General features: G+C 42.6%; 1 protein-coding gene across 1 annotated transcript in view; it reads right to left on the bottom strand.

Moving 5' to 3' along the window:
• Window positions 1-22,581, bottom strand: part of LOC103267853 (tenascin-R) — a 410,048-nt gene that overhangs the window by 5,800 nt on the left and 381,667 nt on the right. The window contains 5 exon segments of the mRNA XM_008065428.2: window positions 179-340; window positions 4,565-4,661; window positions 6,066-6,217; window positions 21,308-21,440; window positions 22,366-22,496. Of these exon segments, the coding sequence (XP_008063619.1) occupies window positions 179-340; window positions 4,565-4,661; window positions 6,066-6,217; window positions 21,308-21,440; window positions 22,366-22,496 (675 nt within the window).

Here is a 22,581-nt window from a genome sequence, read left to right as displayed (position 1 = left end):
GTCACCTGAGTGGCCAGTAAGAGCTGGGCCCTGAGCTTGTGATTTCCAGCTGCCTGCCCAGCCTCAACAGCTAGCAGAGAATTCAGGAACTCCATGAGAGCTCAGGTCTAGAAGGTGGGGGCCCTGTCCCGCTGCCTGCCCCCCCACCACGCTTAGGTCTCCTCGGGGTCACAAGTACCCGCAGTGCCATTGTAGTTTCCTATGCGGAGTTTGTACAGGTTTCTGCTGTCCTCGACTGCAAACTTGTCATAGTGGGCGAAGGCCGCCTCCTGGCCGTCGCGCATGTCCACACGCAGCTCGTAGCGACCCTGGGACGTGATCCTGTGTATGTTGTCCAACCCTGTGGAGAAGATCAGACAGTGTACTGAGCCTGCTCCCCCTCCTCCCCCAGCTGCTTTGGAAATGGGAGGGGCAAGGGACTGTGGCCTTGAAACAGAAGGACAGAAAATCCAGATTGGTTTGGCCCCTGCTGCTCCTTAGGATATTGTCAGACAGACCCTGCCAGACTCTGAATCTCCTCCTGCAAAGAGGCCAGCCAGGTCTGCTGTTGAGTCCCTACCGTAGGTAGCTCAGGGGGCCTATGCCTCATTCTGATCCAGCGACCACCAGCCCTGAGCCTCGGGAGTCCTGGCCCTGTTCCCTGCCACCTCCTATGCCAGATCAGAAGAAAATGACAAGAAGCATTGGATGAGTGTGAATCCCTGGGCATGAGTGGAAGAAAGCGAGAGGTAGAAACTGACCAGAGGCATTCAGCAGCCAGGACCTCTGGACATGCTAAAACCTCCTAGTAGCCTGCAGGAGGCTCATCCACCTTTCACTAACCGGTCGCTCCTTCTCTCAGTCTCCGGGCCTCCCTCCCATAGACTGGGTGGACAATACTGCTCTCTGCCCTACTCTGATTCCTCTCTCTTTAATCTACTTGCTATGTCTTGCTCTGATCCCCTTTCTCTGGTCTTTTCTGCTGGTTACCCTGCTCTCCCCTTGCCTCCAAGTTTCTCAGGCCTTGATCCAATAGGTTCTTGTAACATGCTTACACCCATAAGTCCAGCATTCAGGTGGAGTCCAGATCCCTCTTGTGACATTGTTTCATATGTGTTTTCTTGTCTGTTTGCCCCAGTTGGCTGTGCCCTGGGCCTCTCTGACTTTGCCTTACCTGCCCATGCTTTGAACCACTCCCCTGGCATTGCTGGTAATTTCCTGAACCTTCCTGATTTCTATCTGCTTCCTGAACTGGTCGTCTTGCTTTGCTGTAACATCTGATACCTATCTGAGTATACCGTGATTTAGAATTGCCGGAGTGGAAGGGAACTTCCGGCCAGTCAGGGAAGAGGAAGCTGAGGTCCAGAGACTGGCCGAGGGTCATCCAGCCCTTTTGTCTTTCCTGTCCTGTCTGAGATCTGGAGCTTTACCTTGGTTCAAAGTCAAGGCTGTCTGGCTGCTGTTTGCTGAGTTGTGGACTCACAACTTTCCCTGGCCTCATGCTTCTGTGGTGCAGTGGGTGCTGGTGGTGCCATGCCCAGATGCCCTCAATTGGCAGGTGGATCCATACCCCAGCTGCTACAGTGTTGGCCTCTAGCCACTCACAGCTGTCTACTTCTTAGATAAACACCCTTGACCAAATGGGAATCACTGTGTCCCTCCCCCATGCCTTGGAGCAGAACTTTGTCAATGACTGACATAGGGAGTGCAAAAGCTTGGCCTCTTGCCTCCTTGGAGACCAACTCTGAGGAGCAATTCATGCTCCAGAGCTCCCCTCCAGGTCACACTGATGCAAGTGTCTGTCTGGCCTAGTCTGTGCTTTTGCAGTTTTTCTTGCTCTATCCTGTTTCCCCCATTCCTCATCTATCCAGAGACTTCCCCCAATAAATCACTTGAATAAGAATCCCTGTTGCAGACCCGGCTTCTACAGAAGCCCACTTAGGACATAAGCCATGAGTTATAGTGTTACTTGAGCCTGAGTATTGTGGCCAATACTCAGCCCTCCTTGGCTCCCTAGCAGCCGCATCATCAAGATGAGACTTCTCTTCCCGAATTAAGTTCTATAGTGCGCTTTCATTCACCTAACCTATTTTTTCTTTCTCTGACTTTCCTCTGCGTGAACGGTTTTCCTCCCTGGCTTCCTGTTTTTCTCGTCCCTCCCCTCTTCCCTTCTTCTGACTCATCCCTCAATGCCTTCTCCAAGAATCCAATCTCTTCCTCCTCTGAACTATCTGTGGCCTTCTCATCAGTAGCTCACAGGTTAGTACACTGCTTCCCAGTGTGGGAGGGTATCTCTGATGATAGGAGAAACTGTGTGGAAATAAGGCACTAAATCACCCTGAACACACGGAAAGAAAGGCATTTCAGATTTGATCTCAGTATTTCTTAATAAGTGAAGAGGAACCTTAACCCTGATCTTCAGTTTAGCTCTCAGTCTCAGTTTGGTTTCTAGAACTTTGTGGTTTGTTTAACATGCATCACCTTCTAATCTCCATTTTCAACACCACCCCACCAGCAAAAACAGGCTTTCAATTTCTTTATTTAACTGTCATTTAATAATAGTACTACGCATAGTTTTCTTTTCATTGTGTTTATTGTGGTTTTTTTGTTTTTTGTTTTGTTTTTTTTTTAATTGGAGTCTCACTCTGTTGCCCAGACTGGAGTGCAGTGGCTGCTCCCGGCCACTGCAGCCTTGACCTGCTGGGCTCCGGCGATCCTTCCACCTCAGCCTTCCAAGTAGCCGGAATTACAGGCATGCGCTACCATGCCCAGCTGATTTTTTGATTTATTGTAGAGATGAGGTCTTGCTGCCCAGGCGGGTCTCGAACCTGCGGGCTCAGGCAATCCACTCACAAATCCTCCCAAAGGCGCGGGATTACAAACTGAGCCACCGAGCCTGGCATGTGTTTTATTTCTGGCACATGATAACTAGCTTTCCAATTTGGCCATGCTATAAAGCCTCTTTAAAAAGTAGATTTCATTAAATTAAAAAGTGTTATATAGAAAGTTTAAGTGGGTGATAGTTTATATATTTTACAAATATGAAAAAAATTGTGAAAGCTTAGGTTTGGGAAACATGAGTCCTGTGTACTTGCTGTTATGTTGAATCCTGTGTGTTACACTTGTCTCTCAAACTCTTTGAAGGTAAGGATATTTTCCTGCTTGTTTGACTTTCTCTCAATGTTTTTTTGCCTTATATTTTTATTGCCTATATCAGCAAACACAGATCTGTGTATCTAATAGGTACTCAATTTTTATCATTGATCAACTACTTTTAGGGATCTATGATTCCTCAGGCACTGTAATAGATAGTGGTTTTAAAAGATGATAATGGCGTGATTCCAACCCTGAAGGAAGCTTACAGAGTATAGAGAGACAGGAGGTGAAGTGGACACTGATTTGGGCCACAAAAGAGGGAATGACCACTTCCCTCACAGGCAATGGTTGAGAACAATGGTTAGGGCTAGTTCTGTGGAGGAAGAGGTGTTTAGCTGGGGCTTTGAATATACACAAATGGCATGTACCAGACAAGGGATGGTGGGACAGTCATCTGAGAGCATGTACCTTGCAGAGAAAACATCAGTGGTTCTGCATGTTTGGAGTTTGCTGTTGGGAGGGGTGAGAGGAAGAACTGAGGAGATACTGAAAGTGGAGAGCTGGCTTCAAAGGCAGGTTCCAGAAAGACTGTGCCTCTGCTGAGGCATTTGATCTTCACCTGGTGGTGATGTGGAGTTATTGAAGTTTTTATAAAGGGGGCTAACCATTGCTCAGCTTAGGAGTGTGAGGAAGATCATTCCAGTGGCCATGTGGATGATGGGGTGGTTCAGAGAGAGTGAGGCCAGTTAGGGGGTTGTCATCTGGGCATCCAGGGAAAGATGCTGAGATTTGGATGAGATAGTGGCAGGGGAGACAGAGGGATGATCACAAACATGGAGCATAATGATTTACCTTTTCCTCTACCTCTCTTTATCCGTCACTATGAGAATCTCACCAAGAGGGGGATGCAGGTTGTAATAAATTGATTGCTTTCTGGGACTGGCACCCCCATCATCTGACTGGCTTGAGTGTATGCTGACTTTCTTGCGCGTGTTTGATTGTCAATCCATACCTCTTGCTAGTGTCTGACCTCTAGGAAAATTGCCAGTTACCTCTAAAGCCACTTTCATCTTCCCCTTTCCCTCTTGAGGTGGGAACTAAGCAGAGTGAGTGACTTCATTCCTCTCTGACCTGCAGGCGGGCAGCCTGGCTCCTGAGAGATGGCCCAAGGCCTGTGCCCCCGTGCCCTCTCCCCGCCAGGCAGCACACTCCCTTTGTAGTTGTCTGGTTGCCTCTTGTCAAGACCCATCAGCATAAGAGACCATTAATGAGGATGGGAAGAGACAGAGAAAAGAGGAAAATACCACAATAAGATAAAAACAGATCAATAGAGGAGCCAAACAGAGCAAGAGGTTCTGAAAGCAATTCACGAGCTGTCAGCTTCTCAACAAACATGGGGTTTCTGATAATCTCGAATGGATGCAGAAGGGAGAGAGATGGACAAAAAGCCAGAGTGGTGCATCAAGGGAAAGCAAAGAGGAGGCCTTACCAAGCCAGAACTCATCCTCCAGGTTCCCGAAGCCAGTGCGGTAATCAACCCATTTCCGGAAAAAATCAGTCTGGCCATTCTGCCGCCTCTGGAATACCTAGGAAGAAAAAGAAAAAAAAAAGTGGAGGAGATACCAAGGAAAACAAACTGTGATAAGTGAAATTGATATCACTGGGGTTTTATATCTGTAGCGACAGAGATGCCCAGATAAGCTGCATTTCAGAGCAGAGCTCGGTATTTACACAGCAGTTTTCAAAGGAGACGTTCTGAGCCCTTCTCTGGAAGGATGCAGGCCCCAGATGAATAGGCTGAAGTATAGTGTTGACAGTAATTTGCACCCCTGCAATGTAGAAAGGACTCAGGATACATATCAAGCCCCCAAATAATCAGGGGAAATAGGCTTGTCTTTCAAATTAATCTTTTGCACCACAGAGTGCAGAAAAAGCATTTCTCACCAAAATAATAGGACCAGCTTCAGACCAGCTACTGACTGTCATCCTGTGCACACAAAGCAACTGCATGTCATTCACTTTTCGAACTGTTTAAGTGCTAATTTCATTTAGCCTCCAATACATCAGCCTCGGCTTCAATTTCCAATTATGCTTTAGGAAGGAGGCACAAATATGTCAGAAGCATAAAAGAAAATGTCTCCCTAGAGTAGCTGTTATGAGCATTTAATGCTATTCAGAAGCTACCCATTTTGTATCATGAAAAACCCGGCTACATGGGTTAGTGGAGCTGGAGGGGGATCGGCAGGAGGGTGGAGGGGCTGGGTCTCCAGCCTGAAGCTTTATTGCTACAGGGCCAGATGTGGAGCACGGTTCTCCCAGGCCAGAAGGGAGAGGTGGAGACCGTTATGGGGCTGCCCACTGGGTCTGGGAGGAGGTTGGTGACAGAAAGTGATGTCTCTCTTTTCTCGAGCACCAGTGTTCCCTGAAGGCTGTGGCAGCTCTGGAGAAGAACCAGGGAGGCTAGGGAAGGATGAGGATAGGGTGACCTTGGTAACCCGAGGTGACTGACCATGTCCTGTCCCTCACTGCTCCTCTATATGCAATCCTCCGACAGGGAGCTCCTGGTCACATTGCCACCGAAAGGCTGCCCTTCTGCAGAGTTGCCTCTCTACTTCTGCTTTGTTGTTCTGCTTCTGCAATCCTCCGCAGGCAAGATCCTGGGCCTGCTGGAGCCATGGCCACCTTTCCCCAGCATCCTCCTGTAAGCTCTCCTTGGAGAAGGAGCAGGAGGGAAGGGAAGACAGGCTCCATGGGGGCCCTTCACTGGACCAGACTGCTGCACCCTTGAGTGTTCATTCCTTTCCCTGTCAGTGAAACCTATGATTGGTGAACAAGGGCCCTGAGGGCAATGAAGAGCCCCAAGATGGACATGTAGGGGGTGATGAAAGGGTGGCTAGAAGGATGGTGGAGTTGGGCTGGATGGGTGCTGAGCCAGGTAGACTGGAACACTAAGGCTGTCTTCCTGCAAGGATGCAGCTGCCTGTACTTACAATCCAGCCACCCCCATCGGTGGTCATGTCGCAGTATACTTGCAGCTTCTGACTCAGCTCCCCATTGAGGAAGATGGTGTAGATCCCGCTCAGAGTGTCTCCATTCATCAGATGCTGTGCACAGTCTTGAGGATGAGAAAACACCCGGCCCCCTGCACAGGAAAAGAGGCAATTTCTAGAAAAGATGCTTTCTCCAAGTCTCTTGAATCAGAAGGGGTTTAGAGAGCTTCCCAGGACATTTCTCAAGAGCTGTAGGAACCCTCAGTGTCTCTCAGTATGTGGGTGTGGGAACTCTGCCTCATCTTGCTTGTCCCTTCTCCAGTTGATGCTAGACTCGACAGACAATGTACAGTTTTGTGGGATCTGAAGACCAAAGGGTTGGGTTCATGGTCTAGCTCTTCCACTTACCTATTTATTTAACTTTGAGCAAATAGTCTAACTCCTTGGGCATCTGTTTTTTTCATCAGCAAAGTGGGGATAATAAAAATTTCCCTCTCAGAGGGTGAAGACGTGTTAGTACAGCTAGCAATTGGTTATTCAGACAATGATTACAGGTGCGTGGGCCAAAATAAATATCCGTAGGATCTGCCTTTCAAAAAAGATGAGAGGCATCCATAGAGCAAAGCCTCCTGCCATCTTTACAGTAGCCATTGAGGAATGCCCAAACAAGCTCTGCATTAGCAGAAAGATGAATATCTGTTCCTTGTACAAAATAATTTCCTGATTGGACTAAACAATCAAATGACCATGTTTTACAGTTCAGTTTAAATTTAAGGAGAGGGCAGAGGAAGTAAATTGCAGCTCATCTTTCAGCGAGAACAGCCCAATTTGTAGAACAATATCTAATTAACTGAAAGAGGAGCTTAAATCATGTGTCTTGAAGAGCTTAGCTTCAGGGCAAGTTTTAATGCTTGGCAGGCAAGTCAAGAAGCAGAAAGCCCACCGGAGGAGCTTTCCTGGACTGTGGGAGCTGATAGAGCGAGCTGAAGGCAGAGCTTGCTATGTGAGGAACACTGCCTTGGGTGCTCTGTAAATATAATGATCTTCTGGGCCAATGTCAAGAGCATGCTGTGATTGGATTGATACAGTTCTGCATCCTTGAACTATCACAGTCAAGAAGAGAGACTGGGAAGGGACCTCATATGCCAGTCACTACAGGATCCCCTAGTGCAGAACAAGAACAGGTGTGACACAGGACCACTTGTAAGTCCACTGGAGAGTCAGAGTAAGTGATGGCACAATGCCACACAAGGAAGGCCACGCAGCAACCTCCCTGGAGCCCTGATCATCAGCCACAGGTTACCAGTGAAGCTCTGTGTTAGGAAGAGGCTGTCAAAGTTCCATGGACATTATGCAAGGCCCCTCTGGAGATGTGTAGACCCCTTCAAGCACAAGAATTGTCTTTCACTTTGCTGCCACACCACTGTCAGAGGGGGTCCCATTGAAGGTGATTGAGAAATTGCTGACTTCAGGTGTGGTTACACCAAGGAATAACATTGTATTTCTATGGAACTTGTTCTTTACCAAGTGTGTTATTAAACTATTAAATTAAATCATTTAAAACAAAAACATGAAATGATCAAATTCACAGTGTACTTAATTCTTCCAAGAAGCTTGAGAGGAAGTCAGATTGGTAGAGATCACAGACTTATTCTACAGAGAAGGAAACATTCAGAAAGATTACATGACTTGGGTTGCTTGAACTCACTTTTTTGCATGAGTCAAGTGCTCATTGAACTCTACTAAAAGAGGAAATGAAATGTATGACAGAGTTCACTGAAGTTCCACATCTATCCATACAGCAAAGGATTCATTAATTAATTGCTATCTGTATTTATCTTAGAAGCATATAAAATTTCAAAGGTTAAAGTTACCTTTTTTTACGTTCAGACCTCAAACCAGGCAAAGTGGGATCAAAGGGAGGTCCAAACTTGCCTGTACGATGTCCACTTGTATACCTAATCCTGAATTGTACCACACATCTTTAAAAAAATCTCTATCTCTATCTCTATCTGTATCTCTATCTATAAAGTCAAGGATCGACTAAGAAACTCTTCCAGAATGAAAGAACTGTTCCATAACAAGTGAATGCAAAACAGGATTTTGAACAGAATCCTTTTACTCTAAAGGATAAGTGGCAACACCTGAATAAAATCTGAAGATTAGATGGTTAAAAAAAGTTCTATATTCAAATTAAACATCTTTACCTCCCCCTCCTTTTTTTGTGGAGTTGGAATCTTGCTATGTTGCCTAGACTGGTCTCAAACTCCTGGTCTCAAGTGATCCTCCCACCTCAGCCTCCCAAGGTGCTAGGATTATAGGTGTGAGCTACCACACCTGACCTCAAACAATTTTCTTAAAAGTTGCAGAAAAACTGTCATCTCCAGCATGCCCTAGAGCTCTTCAAAGTTCCTGGTCCCAGCTGTTCCTACAGGTTTTAGTTGGGTTTCAGGGGATAGGTGTGAGTTGCTCCTGTCTTCTGTTCCTGTTGCTTTGGGGGCACTACTATGATGTTCTGGCTTCTGGGTCATTCTTGACCTGGTCTCCAGAGCAGTCAGTCTGTCTGCCTTCCCTCTTCCCTCTGCTCTCCCTGCCTGAGTTCCTCATTTAGATGATCAGCACAAAGTATTCCTGGTCTTCCATTTACTCCCACCTTGTGCACTGATAGGCCTTTCTCCTGAAGAAAGTTTTCTTCATTAAATCAACACAGCTTCCTAAAGGAGCCAGACCCCACATTTCTTCCCAATACTCAATATGCCACCAACAAAACATCTTCCCCCAAACACACTTCAGAATAGAGAAATAAATTAGCTTATACAAGCTTTCTCACACTGAGAATGTTGATGACAATGTTTATGTTATAGATACTTTAAAAAGGCACCAACATATTAGCTGCTTTAAAGTTAGACCTAGACAAGTACAGGAAGCTTAGATGACTTGTTCTGGATCCTGGAAAAGGGGAGTTTTGAATACTGGAATGACTATTATATAAAAGAGATTTTTTTTTTCTTTTTCTTTTGAGTCAGAGTCTCACTCTGTTGCCCAGGTTGGAGTGCAGTGACATGATCATAGGCTTATCGCAGTCTCGACCTTCTGGAGACAGGTGATCCTCTCTCCTAAACCTCCTGAGTAGCTAGGACTACAGGCATGCACCACCACGCCCAGTTAATTTTTTTTTTTTTTGGCAGAGATTAAGTCTCGCTATGCTGCCCAGGCTGGTCTTGAACTGTCCTCAAGTGACCTCTCAAAATTCTGAGATTAGAGGCATGAGCCACCGAGCCTGACCTGAGATTCATTTTTTTTTTTTAAGTCAGAACATGGGGAAAATATCAACATCAAAAAAAAGTGTTGTTTAAGGGTGCCCAAAAGTTGGATGAGATAAGGGTTCTGATTGTGCCCTGGGAGGGGAGGGACCATACCTCCCTCCATCCAGGCCTCCAGTGGGTGCTGGAGGTGCTGGCCCAGAGCTGGGAACAAAAAGAATAAAAGACACAGTCCCATCTTTCAGATTGCTGGCACTTTGGTAGGAGAAACAAACGCATATAATCTTGAGTTCTAAGTGCTCTGGGAAAGAGATAATATGGGCTGGCAAAACATGGATGTGGGTGTGCAAGGATACCTTGGATGGCAAGGGTGGGTTAGAAGTGGGGGTCTGGGATGGGGCAGAGGTTGGCAACTGTGAATCAGAAAGGGCTTCTTGTTTTAGGAAGTGATGCAGAAGTTGGCCACACATCAGTGGAGAAGGGTAATTCCAGGCCTCTGTGCAAAAGCATAGCCCTTTTGGGAAACTGAGAGTTTAGCAGAAGACAGAAATGGGTGGGATGGATGAGAAAGAGCCCTGGGAGGGTGAGGAGGGACTGGATCACACTATTAATGCAGGCAAGAGGATGAACAGCCCATTGATAGACTTCAAGCTCATTTTTTAAAGAAAACATTTCCACCGCAATGTGGAGAATGAATTAGATAGGGGTGAGGGTGGGTTAGATGGAGGTGAGGCTGGAGGCAGGACCCCATTCAGGAGACAGTTGTGGGAGCCCAGGAGAGAGTGACAACTACCTTTAAGATGGCAGCACGAGAGGAGAGTGAACCGAGCAATAGGCATCTCTGAGGTGTTCATCCTAAGCAGAGCTGCCGAAGAAAGGCCTTGAGCCCTGAAAACCACCTGCCTTCGACCCAAGGGCAAGGACAACAGGCTACCAAATCGTAGCAGGAGAGGAATGTTCTGACATGATTGTTCTGATTATTTCTTGGATTCACTTACATTAGAAGACCCCGTTTCATGGCAGATTTGGGTAATCCCAGACTGGCAGTTGTCAGCCTGGTCCTATTCTGTGACTCTTGGTTCAAGGTGGCAAGGAGAGGGGGCAGGTTGCAGTGAGGCCACCTGCCCGGCCTCCTGCGCCACTCTGGGCCCACTAGTGTCTGTCCTCCATGCTTTACCAGAATCATCTTTTTGTGTGTAAATGTGATCTTAACCTACCTCACACCTGCCCAGAGCCCACCAATAGCCTCTTTATTGCAATTAAAATAAAATTCTAAATCCTACTTTGGTCTATGAATCCTGTACGCTGCCTGGCTCTGTCCCCTCCCACTACTCTTCAGCCTCATTGGCTTATTTTAATGGATTGAACATGCTAGACTTACTCCTCCCTCAGGATATAGTACCTACCCTTCCCTAGGCCTGAACTGCTCTTCTCTATGGGGTTCATCTCATCCTTCCAGTCCTGGCTCACATGTCTCAGCTCAAAGAGAGGCCTTTCCTTTCCTCTCTCATGGAGACCAGGGTCTGGTATGCAGGAGAAAGTAGCAAGTGATCACCAGGAAAGTGAACTCTTCACAGCTGTTCCTAGTCCATTACTCTGTTTGTTGTTTTAAAAATAATGTCACTACTTCAAATGGCCTCATTTCCTTTTTCTGTAGTCTATTTCCCTTGCCTCATCCCCTTGATTATAAGTTTAGTGAGGATGGTCATCTGGTTTATCTTGTTTATCACTCAGCACTTAAAATAGTGTCTGACCCCAAATAGGTGCTCAACCAGTATTTGTTGAATGTATGATATTGTGTGAGCACTATATACCTCCCTAGGATTATGACAAGGGAAATTAAAATTAGAGTTTCTGAAAACATTTGGGAAAACACAACTTAAAATGGGTCAGATCAAATTCTGTATATGGCAATGTGGAAAGTTCTCTGGGACGTATACAATGTCACCTTACAATCTCTGGTGAGTTTTCTCACTGTTTGACAATATTCACTCTCCCTCACAGGGGGATCACATACCCTGTCCTGTTGAATAGTACAAACACTTCTATGCAAATAAATTCAACAACTTGGATGAAATAGACCAACCACTTCCCAAAGGTTACCAAGACAAAATGAAATAACCTGAATAGCATGGTAACTATTTTGAAAGATTGGATTTGTTGTTAAAATCTCTAGAAAAAGAAGTTCCAGGCCCATGTAGTTTCACTGGTGAATTCTACCGAGACTTTAAAGAATAAATATCACAAATTTTATACAATCTTTTCCAGGAAATAGAACAAACCAAGCAAAACAGCACCCAAAGAGAGAGGGCATAGGTTGGAAAAAAGTTGTAAAGTTCTATTCTTGCCTGTCTTCCATGTCGCCATGGGGTTGTCATTACCTACCTCTTCACATGTATGTGGGCTTTCTTTAATACATACATTATCAGAGAGAGGAGCTGGTAACCCCCAAGAGCATGCACTAACAACCAGAATACCCATTCACTGAAGAGTCAGACTACTGTGAAAGAAAGACCACATACAATATGAGATCAACCATGTGATGCAGAATTATTAGAACAGAATTCAAATGAGCATGATAACTTTATTTAAGGAGATAAGGAAAGATATTAACAATATGAAAAATAATTAGTAGAAATGCTAGGTACAGGCAGTAAAATAGTTTAAAGTAAGAGTACAGTAGATGGGATACATAAGGGACATAGATACAGCTCAGAATTAAACAACTGAATTGAGATATCTGATTAAGAAACTGAAAACATGAAAAGAAAGGATATAGAGAAAGGAAACATAAAAGTAAAGCTATGATATTTGGAGGCTAGAATATACATTTCAACATCTAGCCAATAGAAGTCATAAAAAGAAAAATGAAAAAAGAAGGAAGTGCTTAAATAAATAATGAAGATAAATGAGAATTAACGATAAAGTACTTCAGATTTAAAGAGCTCATATAGTGTCAAACTGGAGATAAAAAGATAAATGAACTCCAAGACACATAATGAAGCGTAAGACTTGCAAAAACTTTTTTTAAAGGTTCTAGAAAGAGCAGATCATCTATAGAAGAACAAGAATTAGATTGATATTAGACTTCTCAATGGCAGACTTCATAGGTGAAGACAATGAAGTAGTATCTTTAAATATGATGAAAACACATATTTGTACCTAGTATTTTATATCTGATCAAATTACAATCCAAATGTATGAAAAAAAAACCCCAAATTTCCTCAAGCATATGAGATTTCGGAAGGCTTGCCTTACAAAATCCATTATTGAAAATTTAGAGTAAGTACAAAAATAAGGAGAGTTACATATACTGGAGATTTGAAAAGTAAAGGAGATTAACTACTTGATGAAAATTTCTTGTTTTTGTCTTAAATAAGACTGTAAACAAAAAAGAAAGTTTATCTATGACAACCCAGACCACAATCTAGACAGGGTTTGTTTGGGTGGAGTAAAGGGTGAGGCGAGGAGTCCAGAGGGACTTGAGGGCATGCTCAAGAACTTGGATTGTTATTACAATATACTATATTGATACATTTAAGAAATCAATATGGATAAATAAGCATGAATATGAATCTGAAATCTAAAAGCTGGTTCTTTAAAAATATTAATAAGAGAAATATATCATTGGCAAGACTGATTAAGAAATAAAGAGAGAAGATGAAAAAATAAAATGGAAAAGGGAAGATGGCGACAGATGAGCTAGAAGTTAAAAGGTCTGAAGAATTTTATGCTACTAAATTCTAAACTCAGGTGAAGTGAATAAATTCCTTGAAAGTTATAAAGAGTTAAAACTAGCACAAGAAGAAATCAAGAACTAGTTTGATAGCTAATCAATTTTAAAAACTTGGAAGTAGTAGTCAAACAGCTCCCATTTCAAAAAAAAGAAACAAAGCAACAACAACAAAAGCACACCCAAGTGGTATTAGTGGTGAGCTCTGTCCTAAGAAAGTTATTTTAAAAGAGAAGAAAAAAATAGAAAAGAAAAAAGTAAAAGCTGAAGTTGTTTAATTTTTTTTAATATGAGGTTAGTGAAATATGATTCTCAAAAGCCAATGAGGAGGTATATACAAGAAAAAAGTGTATAAGTCAGTTTTATTTATGAGTGTATATGTGAAAAGTCTAAACAGATAGTAGCTAACAAAATCCAACAGTGCTTTAAAAATGATATTCAGTTGAGGTTTCTCCAAGGATTGTAATATATAATATATAAAATTATCAATGTAATTTACCTCATGAGTAAGCAAAAGGATAAAGATCATATAATAAACTAAATTGGTATTATAAAAGCCATTTGATAACTTTTGACAATGAAATTTATTTACAAAAAAAAATTTATTACAAAACTCCTAACTTAAAATAAAAGCAGATATATATGTTAAATTTAAAATCTAAGCAAGCAATGTTCTTGTTTATTTAAGGTTAGCCAATTATATATTTTCTTTAGTTTAGAAAAAAATAGCTTTTTTCATTTAAAAAAAGATTTAAAAAGTGAAGATTTAGCAAAGATTATGCAACATGAAGCTTTAGTTGCATTCCCTTAGAGAATGGCAACAAGAGAAGATTATCTAATATCATTGCCACTATTTAACATAGTTCTGGAGGTCCTAGCTAATGTGATAAGAAAAGAAAAATAAATGCAAGGTATAAGAACTAGATGAAATTAAAAAAAAGAAATAGATGAACAGAGATAAAACTGTTAGTATTTGTAGATGATATAAAACATTTACCTAAACATATTAACAGAAACAATAGATAATTAGAATTAATAATATAATTCAGTTAAATTGTTAGGTATTGGATCAATATTTAAAAAGTCAGTAATATTTTTCTACATCAGCAATAACCAAGTAGAAAATACTTATTTTTAAAAGTAGATAAAAGTCACAAAGCAATACAAAATTATAAGCTGTCCAGAAATAAATCAAAACATAAAAGAATGTCTATGGTATGAACATGAAGGAAAAGTTTTAAACTTTAAAAAATAAGGACGGTTTGAATAAATTGAAGATATATTGTATGCTTTTAGAAGGGATGACTTAGTATTACTAAGATGTCAATTCTTCCCAAACTAACGTATACATTCATTGCTATTCCAATCTAAATTCAAGTTGAAATTTCTTTTGGGGACTGTATAACTGACAAAGGCCTAACATCTAGGATCTACAAGGAACTCAAATGTGCTGAATACTACTACTACTACTACTACTACTACTACTAAAATAATAATAAAACAAACAGCCTCATTAAAAAGTGGGCAAAAGACATGAATAGACACTTCTCAAAAGAAGATATACGGGCAGCCAATAGACACCTGAAAAAGTGTTCAGTCTCACTCATCATCAGAGAAATGCACATCAAAACCACATTGAGATACCATCTAACCCCAGTAAGAATGACTATCATTAATAAAACAAACAACAACACATGCTGGTGAGGAAGCAGAGAAAAAGGAATGCTTCTACACTGCTGGTGGGAATAGAAACTGGTGCAGCCTCTTTGGAAGACAGTGTGGTGATTTCTGAAAGAACTAGAAATTGATCTTCCATGAACATGAAGGAAAAGTTTTAAACTTTAAAAAATAAAGATGGTTTGAATAAATTGAAGATATATTGTATGCTTTTAGAAGGGATGACTTAGTATTACTAAGAAATCCCCCTATTGAGAATATACTCAGAGGAACTCAAGTCACTCTACCAAAAAGATATCTGTACACGTATGTTTGTTGCAGCTCTATTCACAATAGTAAAAAAACATGGAACCAACTATGCTGTCCATTGAACCTGGACTAGATAAAAAAATTTGGTACATATACACAATGGAATATTATGCAGTCATAAAGAAGGACAAACATATGAACTTCGCAGCAACTTGGATGGATTTAGAGTCTATCACACTCAGTGATCTATCACAGAAACAAAGAACAGAGTACCATATGTTCTCACTCATAAGCAGACCTTGAACAATTATCATAATACTATAAGAAAGGAATTGGCAGTAGTGAGAAACTGCCAGGAGAGGGGGGTGGGATTGGCAGTTGGGGGAAACTGCCAGAGGAGGGAGGGGCACACCTCATCAACAAGGGTACCTGCATAATGAACATTTGTATACCTAACCCTGAATTGTACCCCACATCTTAAAATAAAGAAAAAAAAAGAAGAAATTTCTTTTGGGGAACTTGTAAACTAAACTTGATAAATAAGATGCCTTAGGAAAAATAAAGGCCACCAAATAGCTAAGTCAGTCTCATAAAAGAAAACTGAGAAAATTTGTTCTACCATAAATTAAGATATTAAACTACAGATATCAAAATGTTGTAGCCTTTGCAAAATAACATACCATGAAGTGCAGAGGTCAGAAACAGATCTATGCACGTATGAAAACTTAATATACAATAAATTACCACTAACATAAAAAACAGATGGATTATTTAATAAATGATGTTGGAAAACTGGTTCACTATAGAAAGAATAATGAAACGGTATTCCTACTTAATATCAGTGCAGAGCAGACTCAGTATAAAATAAATCTAGAAAGTTGATAGACTAATATATTGAAGAATAGCTTTTGGCCTACACGCAAGGAAAGACTTCTTAAGAAAGATTTCAAAAGCTCAAATGATAATAGCTAATACTTAGTACAGGAACCCTGATAGAAAATAGACAAACTATACAAACAGGCAAGTTACAGAAAAAGGAAACTCAAGAGGCTAACAAACATGAAAAGATGTTTAAACTCAAATTCATTATTATTTAAGGAAACTCGATCAGAACAATGAGATATTAATTATACCTATGAGATTGTCAAGGGTTAAAAGCTGGGCCACATCAAGTCCTTAGGAATGCTACATGTTAGGAAACAGAAGCAGAGCCTAGTACAGCCATATGGGGGAGCAGTACTTAGGTGAACTGTATAAAACATACTCTATGACCCAGCACTCCTTTTCCGGGTGTATATCCCAAAGGCGTTACCTCACTGACCCATAAGTGGACATGTACAAGGTATTTACTGCAGTACCACTGGTGCTGGTGGGAGGTTGGGTACAATCTGATGTCCATCTCTGGGAGAATGGAGAGGTAAAATGTGATAGGTGCAGTGTTTTGCCATGATTGGAAGCAAAAGATGATATATGTGCATAGCAACGCAGATAGGTCTAAAACACAGTGCTGAGTAAAAACTATGGGATCAGGGGATGTGTTAAGTAATCCAATGCCACACACATATATTTAAAATATCTATACTCAAAACAATTTTATAAGAGCACGTTTTTCAAAAACACACACAAACAGAAAAGTATGAATTTAACACATCAGAATGGCTGCCTATGGAAGGTGGAAGCAGAGATGAGGATAAAAGGAAAGGCATGAGTAAACACAGACTGGGAACTTGTCGGAGATTGATGTTGATGACTGCCAATAGCCAGGGCAGTGTGATTCATGGACACCTCTGATCTGACATCATCTGTACATTCATTTTGGGCCTACATGGGAATGGTTCATCCAAATGAGATGGTTAGTGTCCTGCTTCCCTCTCCATAGCCAGGTCTCAAAGAAAGAAGGTAGGCCTTTCCTTTAGGGGTATGCTTGTCTCAATAAAGCAAGAACTTAAGCTGTTTGTAAGTAGTGGAGCACAGAGAAGCCCTGTCAGCTCCCCATCTTCGTGAGGAGGACAAATGGTATATCTGAGGTTAGATGCAGTGGTTGGTGTTAATGAGGGCTTCCTTTCTGACTGTAATATCTAATAACGATGAGGATTTCCGTGATCCATCAGTGATTGTCCCAGAGTCTAGTGCTTGCCATTCTTCATTAATTTTCATGACCTCAAAAACTGAAACTTGAGTTAGAGTAGACGCCAGAGTTTTCCTACAAAGCCCCGCAGAGCAGCTCAGCCTGGATGTGGAATGGCAGGGACTGGAGCAAAAGTAATAAAAGAAAACTCATTACCCATCTCTGGGCACCTCTGCAAATGATTGTGTTCGCTTAACCTCAAGGTCAAGGCAACCTACTTTATAGTGTTCACTGTCTCTTAGGCAAGCTTTAGCAAGAGCCTTGTTTGCTTTTTATAGTATTAAAAGAGACAATGAAACCTGCCTCTCAGATGATCATTTCACCAAGTCCCGCTGCTCTGCAGGGAATATTTGTTTCCTCATTTATATTCATGTCTCTAAAAGACAAGTAGACCTTGGATGAAATTTCAGGCGACAGTAAATTATAAATAATGTATCCATATTTTTTCTCTTCCATACTACTTGTATTTAATTCCCCCCAGAGTCTTGTGCAAACACCAGAGACAAGAGGACAGGAAGCTATTAACATGATGGAAAGAATGCAATGGACTTATGTTATGTTGCAGGAACACAACAAGGGAAGACATCTTGATCAAAGCAAGCTTTTGGGAATTTGTAAGGGTCTGCTCTTTTCTCTCTGTCTTTAAATTTTTATTTTTATTTTTGACATTTTAACTCTTTTCCAGGCCATTTAAGGTAGGCATCTTGTTTGAAATGAATCTCTTATTTTGGTCCACCCAGAACAAAGTGAGAGTCTGTTAGAAGGCCATTTGGGGACCAAACTTTAAGTACTCTGTTGTTCTGTCAGAGAAGGCTAAAAAAACATTCAGAATGACCAACTGAGATGAGCTCATCCTAAGAGTAGGCTCATTGGAAAACTCAGGTACTATCAACAAAGTTGGAAAAGATGCTAATTACTAAAAAAGAAATGAGCCTGTAAATCCACTAGCCCTGGATTGTCATCACAGGGAAAGATTCCAGTGTTTCTCAGACTTCTCGCTCTGCAAGAGTAACTGACGCCTGTGGGGCCCCAACTGGCAATACTCCAGCTCTGCATGTTAGTGAAGACAGTCTGCTCTTTATTTTTGCTTCTTTCTCTTGTTGTTAACATCCCTATCTTCACTCTTTGAAAGCTGATACCCTAGCTTTCTCCTCCTATTGAATAAAATTTGCTCTTGGCAGAAGTAGAAAAGGTGGGTGGGGGGCTGGTGCAGGCAATGAGCACTCATTAATATTAACATGCAAATGACTATATAGTCTAGTGTAATTTATCCAGGGAAATTTGCATGGGGGTGGCAGGCAGAGCCTGAAGTCAGAGGGACTTTGGGCATCGTACTCTGCAGGCTGCAACCTCTTTGCCTGTGCCTTCCCTGGGAGGGGTATTAGGCATCTTCTCCTCTGTCAGCTTTGTTTCACCAGAGAGCCCTCTTCTGTGCTCTGCAGCTGAGATCTGACTATTCAATCCAACCACTCTCTCTTATGTCTGCTATGTGCCAGGATTTGTGCAAAGAACTTTCGCATGCATTCCTTCTATCCAAGAAATTTTCATTCTGCAACCAGAATGGGGTTCTGATAAATCTCCAAGCCAAAGCCAGCAGGGCTCGGTATGCATCAGTGACTGACATTTAAATTTGAGGTTTCCAGCAGCATTGCAAACGCTTGCAAGCATATCCTCGCCATGTACTACAGAAGCAGTAACGAGAACTTCTCTGGTACTCCAATCTCCACACCTAGCAGCTCAGTCAGTAACTACACTCACTGCATAGAAAATTAGGCTCTTCCGTTTTCTCCTTCCTGAGCTGGTACTGGTCATGCCCCAAGAGCCCCAGTGTCAGTTGGAGTCTTGTAAAAACAAACAAACAAACAACCTAAATACACCCTGATGGTCCCCTTCACTGTCCACTAAAGCCACAATTCTACCTCCTGTCCTGAGTCCCACGGGAGTTGTTAATCTGCTTATTTGATCCCACACCCCTTGGTGCAGCTACATCTAAGAGAGGGCAGTGAGTGGCACAGGAACTGGTATACTTTGACAGTTCAGGTGGGTCTGGAGAGAGGCACAGCCACAGATGCCTCAGAAACTTCCAGCACATTGTCATACTGCTCACAACTGCTAGCTGTGGTGTCACCAGGATGGGAATTGAAAGCTCATACTACACTGAGCAAGCACTGAAACCCATGCATTCTGGGGATAAAATGATTAATTTAGACCTAATAAATATGCAAATTGAGAGCTCTGTTTAAGTGTCTGTCATCTGTGTCCTTTTTATAGGAAAGAAATTCTTAATTCAGTGGGAAGCTCCAACCCATGGGTCTTTTATGTGGTAGCTTGGAAAAGAGGTCCAAGGAGGCCTCTTTAATTGCTACAAATGTGCAGGGAAGGGCTTGAGCAAGAAGAGGGTAACATCCTTGTTCTGAGATCAGACATCTTTGAAGGGACGTGGAAGTAAAGTAAAATTGATGTCAGTCCCATGAAAGAGGTCAAGTGCCCTCTAAGTTCTACTTGGTAAAGACACGTCTTGGAATCATGTCTTGGTTATGTGATGAAGGTTTATTTTTATTTTTTAGTTAAAAATTTTGTTTTTCTTGGCCGGGCTCAGTGGCTCAGCCTGTAATCCCAGAGCTTTGGGAGGCCAAGGTGAGTGCATTGCCTGAGCCCACAGGTTCAAGACCTGCTCAGGCAACTTGGTGAGACTTCATCTCTACAATAAATAAAAAATTAGCCAGGCGTGGTAGTACATGCCTGTAATTCCAGCTACTCAGAAGGCTGAGGCGGAAGGATCGCCGGAGCCCAGCGGGTCAAGGCTGCGGTGGCCGGGATTGTGCCACTGCATTCCAGTCTGGGCAATGGAGTGAGACTCCAACTCAAAAAAAAAATTTTTTTTTGTTTTTCTGATTAATGTGTTCATTGAGGATACTTTGTGAGGTGTTGGAAAATATGAAAAAGAAGGGAAAAGAGGGCTCATTCACCTTCTCACTACCCTACAGAACCACTGGGGACATTCTGGCACATTTGATCAGTGTCCTGCTTTGTCATTTAGAACCAGTCCAGTAGGGGAGATACCTGGGTAGGGTTGGGTGACTTTTAATCACCTCTGTGGAGATGATGGGATAGGCTTTGGGGCATGAGCAGGAATTCGATAGTCCTGGTGCTCTGAGATGGCAGGTAGAATGAGCCCTGGCATAAGGGACATGCTCACATGTACTCTCCCACGTACATATTCACACCCTTATATGTGGGACAGGGAGAAAACTCAAAGTCTAGGCTGGACAAACTCTCATTAAAGACTGTAGAAGGCACCATGGGAGGTTGTAGAGAGAAACGTCAGTAGCACAGACCCCAGAGCTGGACCATCTGAGGTCAAATCCCAGTTCTCCCAAAGAGTTATGGGATATTGGGTGAGTTTCCTCACCTCTCTTTGGCCCAATGTTCTCATCTGTTAAAAAAATAGAGGTAATAGTGCACATCACGAAGGTTGTTGTGGGAGTTAAATGAAACCATACATGCAACTCAGTTAGAACAGTACCTGGCAAATAATGCTCCGAGGTGAGATATTAGGTTATTTCCTGTTGTCGATATTAGGACATCTTTTATCTCTTAAGAGCATTTTCCAAGAACCTTATGATCACTTAGAGAGGGAAGGCAGGAGGAACAGCTGGATTTAGAAGTAAAAGCTCTTGGCTCAAGTTCTTACAAGTTACTTAGCCACATAAGCCTCTGGCTTCCATGCACCTTGGTTGGAGCTCATAAAGCCTTGCTCACCAGTTGTTTTAAAAACTGAGTGAGGTCACAGGGAGTTGAATGTTCTTTGTGCATGGAGAGGAGCTGCAGTTTTAATGTTGAGGGTTCACTCCACCACTTTTATGAGGTAAGTCTCTGATTACAGGTAGCATAGGAAGGAGGGAAGGAAGGACAAACTTTGTTGAAAAACCCTAGCAGAATATCTGAACAAGAGGGAACCTGATGTCTTTAAGCATTTGGTTAGTCTGAATGAACCAGGGATTTTCACTGCTGGTTCCTGTGGTTGCCTTGTTAATGAGAGGTCTCCTGGTAGAACCTTGGAAAGGGGTGAGGAAGAAGAGATAATGGAGACTCTTTGACAGGCCCCTCCCAGGCCGAGTCTCATCGAGGTGCTGAGGGGCTGGCTGTCAGATAGGCAAGGAGAAGGTGCCAGGTGGCTGTACTTCCTCACCTGTGGTGAAGGCGGTGGAAGTGACACTGCTCCATGAGGCGTCCTGGGCTGCCCGGAGGAGCACCGTGTAGTCTGTGTTCTCCAACAGGCCCTCCAGGCGGATCCAGGTTTCCTCTGCATCCACTATCAGCTCCTGCAGAATGAGCCAGAGGAACGGAATGAAAGGGACAACCAGCTTGCAACATGGGACAGTGGAGAAGGGGAGCTCAAATCCCAGGGGCAGCTAGGTCAGCATTGCAGTAGCCCTTGTCCACTCTGTCTTGTGATAAGGAGAAAATAGTACCATAGGTAGAAAGGAGACTTTCATGTCTATGCAGACCAGTTCCTATCTCACAAACGCACACCAGGATAAATTGAGGTGCCTGGATTAGTGAACCCAATGGTTTTTCAGATTGTACCAAGCTTGCCTGAGAGCAGAGGAAGAGGCTGAGGGAGCAGCATCTTAAGCCTCCTCCTTCCCATCCAACACACTAGCTCTGCTGAAATCTATTATGTGTACTTGGCTTCTGCATATGAATTCTCTTTTAAATAGGATTCTATTGCTAACAACAATCTGAAAACCAGTGCTCTAGATGGACTGTTTCAACTGATTACATAAAACAAAAATGTGTTGTTTCTTTACTGTAGGCTATATAGATGTAGTCTTTATTATGCTTGTCAAGAGGCATAAAAGCCTGTTAAATTTTGTATCCAGCTCATGTTTACTTTGTCCTGATGGTGAAAGACTATTCCAATACCATGTACTTGGAAGTTTCCAATGGTCTTTGTGTTGTCACATTGGAAACACCACCACAACCTAGCGAAATTGCAGGGTAGATGTCCCCGTTTTCGAGAGAAGAAACCAAGCCTGGAAGAGGCTTAAAGATTTTCCTCAACTTGTGTAGAGATTAGTAGTAGGACCAGGACCAGCATCCAGGTCTTCTGGTTTGCAAATAAGGCACTTTCCTCAACTGAGGTTCATTCCCTGTGAGTTACTTTCTTCCCCCTCCCTGCATTTTCCTTAATCATTCCGCTGGTCAGTTTCCACATTGTCTCTTCCACTTTCAGCAAAACCTTACCTTGCGGCTTCCATCAACGGATTTGTAGGTCAAGACATAGTTCTCAATCTCTGCCCTGGGAGGCTGCCAAGAAATCAGGGCGCTTTGTCTGGTGACTTCACTGGCTGTCAGGTTTGCAGGAGGGTCTAGGACTGTAAAGGGTAGAGAATGCTGGGGTGTGCCTGCCCCCCCCTGGCTCCTCCCTACATAGCTTTCATCTGCTTTCCCACCTCTTCT

The sequence above is a fragment of the Carlito syrichta genome, unplaced genomic scaffold (genome assembly GCF_000164805.1).
Source record: "Carlito syrichta isolate Samal-C Ts95f unplaced genomic scaffold, Tarsius_syrichta-2.0.1 Scaffold308325, whole genome shotgun sequence".
NCBI lineage: Eukaryota > Metazoa > Chordata > Mammalia > Primates > Tarsiidae > Carlito > Carlito syrichta.
This window is presented reverse-complemented; position numbering and strand designations above follow the sequence as displayed.